This window comes from Sinocyclocheilus rhinocerous, unplaced genomic scaffold, assembly GCF_001515625.1.
Source record: "Sinocyclocheilus rhinocerous isolate Xijiao unplaced genomic scaffold, SAMN03320098_v1.1 scaffold2194, whole genome shotgun sequence".
Classification (NCBI taxonomy): domain Eukaryota; kingdom Metazoa; phylum Chordata; class Actinopteri; order Cypriniformes; family Cyprinidae; genus Sinocyclocheilus; species Sinocyclocheilus rhinocerous.
The window spans coordinates 1,488,859-1,496,627 of NW_015652304.1; the positions used below are offsets into that span (position 1 = coordinate 1,488,859).

At 34.9% G+C, this 7,769-nt stretch overlaps 1 protein-coding gene across 1 annotated transcript; it reads right to left on the reverse strand.

The window, feature by feature from the left end:
- Window positions 1–2,571: 2,571 nt before the first annotated feature.
- Window positions 2,572–6,080, reverse strand: has1 (hyaluronan synthase 1). Its single transcript, XM_016520700.1, has 5 exons — window positions 6,004–6,080; window positions 5,059–5,768; window positions 4,739–4,964; window positions 4,055–4,187; window positions 2,572–3,277 (listed from the first exon to the last, which is right to left on the reverse strand). The coding sequence occupies exons 2-5, from the start codon at window positions 5,743–5,745 to the stop codon at window positions 2,602–2,604; spliced, it is 1,722 nt and encodes a 573-aa protein (XP_016376186.1). The 5' UTR covers window positions 5,746–5,768; window positions 6,004–6,080; the 3' UTR covers window positions 2,572–2,601.
- Between the last annotated feature and the right edge of the window lie 1,689 nt (window positions 6,081–7,769).

Consider the following 7,769-nt stretch of genomic DNA (forward strand, 5'->3'; position numbering starts at 1 on the left):
TTCTGGGCCTTGAACGTGGTAGTTGCATTGCTGTCTATGCAGCGTCAGAAATCTCTCAGATTTCATTAAAAATTTGGATTTGGAACGACATGAGGGTGAGTAATTAATGATAGAATTTTGATTTCTGGGTGAACTATCCCTTTAATACCATTGCGTCTTACTGTTCTTGTTCTTAATTTCTCAAACATATGGTTTAATATTCAGAATATTTTTACTTCTGTCATGATTAAACATTTTTGTTACATTTCAGTGAAGATCACCTCTAATCACATTCCACAGCTGATGTTTCATGAACATAAAAACATTAAATTCACTGTTTCAAGAACTACATTGTTTTAAAAAAGCATCCTAAAAGAAGTGCTGCATTTTGAAAACAAACCAAATAGTCATAAACGACTTTTTCTTAAACTTTTGAGGTAATGCTCTTCACATGTGGTTCTAGGTAAAATCCCAGGAGAAATAAAAGTGCACTTCCATAATGTACTTAAAGTGTTCTGTTTTCACGCACTAATTTTGTACATAATAAACTAAAAATTATTCTTTAGTACTTCTTAAGATAATCTTCTAAGTATACTCAACTGTGCAATTTTGGGACACCATGAATAAGAACTCAAATGTGCTTTTAACATACTTTATCTCTATTTTTAAAAAATTCTTATTTACCACTTGTAGTACACTAGAACCCATCTTTCATACACTAGTGGGTCCAAGTGTACTACATGTAATATCTAAATACATTTTTAAACTACAGAGATAGTGTGTTAAAAGCACATTTTAGGTAATATCCATGGTGTCCCAAAATAGGACAGTTGATTACACTTACAAGATTATCTTAAAAAGTACTAAAGAATAATTTTTAGTATATTAAGTACAAAATTATTGCGTGAAAATAGAGCACTTTAAGTACATTATGGACGTAGATTTTTTTTCTCCTGGTATTTTCTAGTTTGAGCAGTGTTATTGCTCATATAGTTTTAAAGAGATCATTATTCAGCTTTTTCCTTGTTTCTGGCTGTTTGTTTTTTGTTGATGGTTTTATTGAAACCAATTTTAATTCTCAACCTCCTATAATTGGGGTCCACCTTGGTTGCCTTTGGTAACAGTCTAAACATGGTACAACACAAACGTTCTTCATGAAATGTTTTGCATGAATTACCCCCAAACGACTCCCACCCTGTTCTGATTCAGCCTGTGTTCATGTGTGGCAAGATGCTCTAAATCACACAAAAGGTTAACTCATTTACTTTGGATTGATCATGCATAAATTATCCCACAGGTCAAGTATGGCCAACCATAACTTAATTGTGGGCTGTTATCCTACAGTGTTATTGCTGTAAATGACACCCAAACTGATTTATGTCACTGCTGGTCTGGATGTACAAATGTCAGGGAATCCTCCCTTAAACTGTATTTTGTTCAAAGATTGTGAAATTGTCTTTAGAGTTGCACCCTAGTTCACATATTCGCTTCTGGAAATTGCTGTTTAAAAATGTAGGCAAATTAATACATTTTGTTTTTCACTTTATATTTTTTAACACATTAAACACATAAATTAAACAATATTTAACACATAAATTAAAGTATGACTTTTTTTTTTTGACAAACGTCCCATTTTTTCACCAAACTAGATCTGCATTTTAAATGCTGAGGCCATTCCAGCAGTGCAAAATATGAAATATTTACATTTATATTGTCTACATGTAATTATATGAATCGGATAATAATTCATGGTAGAATTGTTTTGTCAAACAGCGATGTTTGAAATAAGTTCAGCACATTTTCCTTTAAAAATAATTTATTTAACCTCTTGTATTGTTTAAATAACAAACATTTGTAAGTTCACATTTACACAATATTCCTGCCAAAAGAATTTATCAATAAATATACTGTACATACTCAACATATTCTATTCAAGTGCTAAAAGACAACATAAAAATACCCTGTCACATTACATCAGAAAGGATTAACAAAGTTTTTAAATCAACACCCATCACAAAAAATAAAAATTAAATTAAATTAAAAAATTAAAACATTTGGCACAATTGTTTGTCATTAAATATTTGTCATATTTTTCTTGGTAGTAATTCTGAAAATAACAAATCCTAAATGATCATGAATATCGCATGATCAGTGCTGCTCACTGTGTAGTATCTATTTATCTATGTTCTATAAATAATGTGTAACAGGATGTCTTAGTGTTTCACCAATCAAACAATATCACTTCAGTAAGCTCAATGATGTACAGTGCTATGTTCAAATTCCCTCACTAATAACATATTCCTATTATTTGGGTTCAATACTATATTTTATAAACTTAAAAATGTACAGCATCAATGCTGACTCTGTATGATTGCTTTTTGCACATTTCATATAGTCATTATATTTCATAAAGACTGGTCGCTTCCACATCATTTCTGATCTCTGAGTACTTATAGGCATAATAAATTGCATAAAATATGTGCAATACCAAAAAAATAAATAAATAAATAAAATTGCAAGTTTAAAAACAGTCTATAAATAAAATTGCATGTAAACCATTTAAAAATAAAACAAAAAAATGTGCAAGTGTTCCTAAATAAATAATGTGCCCAAATAATTGTCCTATACATTCACAGTGTAACTCTGTGAGCGTTTTCTGAATAATCTCCGAAACCACATCCAATAGAGGCAGAGCATTACAAGCCAGTAGCACACATAAGCTGCGGCTCCGAATATCAAAAACTTGATCTCCTCTTTCTTTCCATCTGTTGTCCAAGTCTTAATGCTTTCCCTGTAGATGGTGTACCCCAGGCCTCCCAATAAAATGGCCGCCCACACTGATAGAGGTGCCAGGGGGATATAGTTCCCCACCATCTTACGACGGCCCGATGTCCCCCAGCTGCTTTTGTTCATGGTGATAATGGCAAAGTATTTGGCAGGCAGGAGGCTGGTCATATAGAGAGCAGAGTATAAGGACATAAAGAGCATCACTGCATTTTGTCGTAGGATGCAGGCATAGGCTGCCTTTACCAGACCAATCAACTGGATGCAGCACAAGACCCACAAAATGTCCCACAGAGTGCCTGTCCAGAAGAGCTTGATAATGGTGGCAGTGACAAAAAAAGGAAAGATGCCTGAGACAATGGATTCGTAGGTCATCCACAGGTGGTGCTTGTGCCACCACATAGCATTATACAGCCATTCACGAAAGTAGGATTTGGTCCAACGCGTCTGCTGATTGAGCCAGCGCAGAAACTGAGCGGGAGTCTCCGTGTAGCACTTAGAACGGGCAGTGTACCTTGAAGAAACAGAAACTCAGTTCAAACATGCCTGTTTGAAATGTATAAGTAGTTAACAAGAAAAGGACCTAATAGTTTATATGGTATATAATGATTATATGGGTTGTTGCTGTCATTAGATTATTTTCCACTATTTGACCGATTGGTTCCAGCTTCCATTATCATTTCAGATCAAAGTTGTTGTCTATTATTTATGTATTTATCAGAAAGACGTCAGCTGAACACACAGTCACAGCCTCGTTTTCCTTCCTGTTAAAAATTAAATATAATTTTACATTTTAGCTAATTTCGTACAATTTTGTATGATCTGCTTTATACCCTACTAATGGTTAGGTATGGGGTGGACCTTCATGCTTATTTTTTTCTCTAAACAACATATGTTTCCGTATGAATCACATCGTACAAATGAATAAAATTGCAACTTCATGAAAAAGATATGAGCTCTTATACTGGCAAAGCGATCGGGTTGATCATATCATACAGAAAGGTAAAGTTCGCAGACTAGCTACAAAGCACATTTACTGACGAAGTATCAATTTGAATTTGAATTTGTTTCAACTATCTTATACATTCTGTTGTTTGCCATAATAATATGCTGCTATTATTACGTGGACCCTCATCACATCACTACAGATGATCCTATTTTACTGAGCTGGGAACGGTTTGTAATTGTAATGTGCCAAACAGTGCTCAAGTGGAACCATTCTGCCAAAAGATGGACAACCGCTCATTATGTATTTAGCTTGTGAATAATCAATTGTGAATCAACTACTTACTTTGTAGCATAGCCCATGCTTAGCATTCGATTGGTGAGATGCCGGTCATCCCCAAAAGTACAGTGGGTACCAAGAAACTTCTGGTTGTACCAGGATTCCAGGAACTGCTGCAGCAGGTCATTCCTATATAGACCTGAAGTGAAGATCATGAAACTCAGTTATTCCTTCAGACAAAATATCAAAACTCAGATCAGAGTAACAACTAAAATAAGCCAGCTAGAGCAGATCAGATGAGAACTGAGCAATCCCACGCCTTCAGCAACATTTTAATCAGTGTTTCTCAACAACGGTGTTCTGAGTGAACCAAAGATTTAAATACTTGGGGGGAAAAAAACAAGTTTTTATATTTTATCCATCTGGAATTAATTAGACTGAATAAAAAAAATAGTTTTTACATACTAAAATGAAACCGAATGATTTAGTTTGCTACAACAATGCTTAAATATTGTTTGGCTGTTGATTAATATCATCCAATAGCCTGTAGTCACATCAAGTAATTTTGTTTCAGAGGCAATGCAAATTATTGGATTAAATGTTTCGATTATAGATTACGAAGACAAGCTTTCTTTATTGGAACTAAGCTGCACAGATGACTCATTCAATATAAGACTAGAAATATGCATTTAATGCATAGGCTCAGTTACGATTTAGTGCAAACTTCAGGTCTAAGAGTTTCTGTGTTACCTAAGGGGCCGCTGATGCAGGAGACACAGTCAAAGAAGGACTGGCAGGACCTCTCAATGTTAAATGCCATCCAGTAGCGCAGGCTGCTCATGAAGCTGATATAAGAGTCTTTAAGGTTAAGGATCATCACATCGCCTCCCACGGCACCGTATTTCTGGTTGCTCTCCAGCACCTTGCAGAGCTCCACTGTGGCCAGAGGGTCTAATTTTGTGTCTGAGTCACACACCTGATTAAACAGCAGAATAAAAAGTATTTCTTACATAAGCATACACATTGTATTTTCCCCTAAAATTCAATGCTCAAACTTAAACATCACTAACCTGTATATAATCCACAGAAGATCCTAGTGCCTTGAATGCTGTATACATCACTTCCCTCTTTCCTCCCCATTTTTGCATGATGCACACACACTTCTTGGTCCTGATGAGTTCTTCAACCTCTAAGCGCTGAGGGTCTTCAAACGCTACTTCATCATCTGCTTCTGGACCATCAGCTTCTGCTGCATCCTTTTCTTGGCCAGTGGGCTTCCAAGAGTGGTAGTTGTTCTGCCATATATAACAGCCAGGATCCTGGTCTGCAAAGACCTCCCTGAACATCTCCATCATGTAGCGGTCATCTTCTGAGTTCCCGTCCACCACCATGACAATGCGTAGCAGCTCAGATGGGTACTGCAGGGCCCGTACTGACTGAAGGCACTCGTGGAGATAAGCAGGGTCCTCCTGATAGGCTGATATAGTAAAGCCAATGGTTTTTGTGTAAGAGCATGGTTTGCGTCTTGCATTCATGCGCCGATGCTCCACAAAGGCTAAAAAGCTCTGAATTAGGACGTGAAGGCTGAGAAGCACCCCATAGAAACCCAAGGAGATGATGTTATATGGAGATGTGGCTATCTGGAAACCATCGATGTATGCCCATAACATCACGCCAAGTACCAGGAGAGCAAAGAGAAATGTGAGAATGGCTCGGACCAAAGAGCCAAATCTCCTTAATACTGGTTTGATGTCCATTTTTTATGAAAATGCTGGAAATACTAGGGGGAAAGTAGTAAAAAAATACTTTTGTATTAAATTCTCAGTGATGCTATAGTCCAAATATCAACCAATATCTCACAGAGATGTAAATGAAATTAATGTATGTAATGTAAATATTATGCATTATTTATATATATATATATATATATATATATATATATATATATAAAAGCAAAAAATGTCAAATAAATATATACAGTATAGAATTCAATTATTCAGCTGATATCAACATACCTATTCAATCGGACAAATCTTTACCCAGGTTTATTCACTCCTTCTTTGACCGGCTCTCCTCCTGAACTAACTGTTCATTCAGGACCTAAAAACTTATAGTCTGGCTCTGAGCTCAGGGAACATCCTTCTGCAGATGTGTAATGAGCTACAAATGTGGTTGAGCTCAGATCACGCCCCACTTCCAGGACTTCCATCCATGACTCATATGCTCTACGTCAAAACTCAGTACTCCTCTTTCTGAATTTCTGATGTTCTGGGTGTTAGTGTTGGGTCAGTACGTATAACACAGACCATGAGTGACTGTCATCAGTTTGGGTCATTATGGATTTTATTCCTCTGTTAAAGTTCAACCTATTTTACAGAATAGTCATGTTTCACAAGGTGTGCACATCTGATAATTAATCTAATCTGATCACACACAAATTTTTGCACTTCATGTTTAAAGATGAAAATTAAATCTGAAAATCAATGGTACCTTTATTTTAATGGATTGTTATGCCTTGAAAAGCCAGCTTCTGTATTTTGTATATATATTTGGTGAAAAACTGTGGAAGGGACTGCTCCTCTTGATCTTCTCAATGTATGTATACCACATACATATATATATATATATATTGTATTGTATATATATATACACTACCGCTCAAAGGTTTGGGATCAGTAAGACTTGTAATGTTTTTTTAAAGAAGTCTCTTATGCTCATCAAGGCTGCATTTATTTGATCAAAAATACAGAAAAAAAACAGTAATCTTGCAAAATGTTATTACAATATAAAATGATGGTTTCTATTGTAATATACTTTAAAATATAATTTATTTCTGTGATGCAAAGCTGAATTTCCATCAGCCATTACTCCAGTATAAAGTGTCAAAATCATTCTAATATACTGATTTATTATTAGAATTATCAGTGTTGGCAACAGTTGTGCTGCCAAATATTTTTTTGGAAACTGCGATACTTTTTTCAGGATTCTTTGATGAATAAAAAGTAAAAAAGAACAGCATTTATTCAAAATATAAATCTTTTCTAACAATATAAATCTTTGCTATCACTTCTTAACAATTTAACACATCCTTGCTGAATAAAAGTTTTAATTTCTTTCAAAAAAAGAAAGAATAACAATTTAGGTTCCAAAAAAATATTAAGCAGCACAACAGTTTCCAGCACTGATAATAAATCAGCATATTAGAATGATTTCTGAAGGATCATGTGACACTTTATACTGGAGTAATGGCTGAATTTCAAAGTTTCTCTATTTTTATTTTATTTTATTTATGTACATATTTATTAATTTGGTAAATGTGCATGTTTGACTTTATGAATGCATTGTGGGCTTGACAGTGATGTCATTGGTCACTGTCGCAGTATCTTCTCAAGGAAACAGCAGGGTGTAGTAGAATAAGAATCTACCCCTTCTCCTCATTAGATAACAGGTTGTTCCATAGAAACATCAATACTGTCAATTTATCTAATAAAATTGGTGTTTTTTCTGTTTATTTGTTTGTTTTGTTTTGCTTTTGGTAAATGAAATTGCTCTAAAGAACAATATAACTGATCCAAGGACTCCTCTGCCTTAAAACAGAATATGTTGCCCTCTTGTGGTACAATATTGTGTACTCCTGATATCAACACTGTGAAAAATGTTTCTTTTTGTGTGCATGCTGCCTTAAAATGTTAAGTTGTACTAAGTGACAACTTGGATAGGCCTATTTGAGTTGACTAAACTTAAAGCCACGAACACTTACTTTTTTAAGCTGTAACAACCC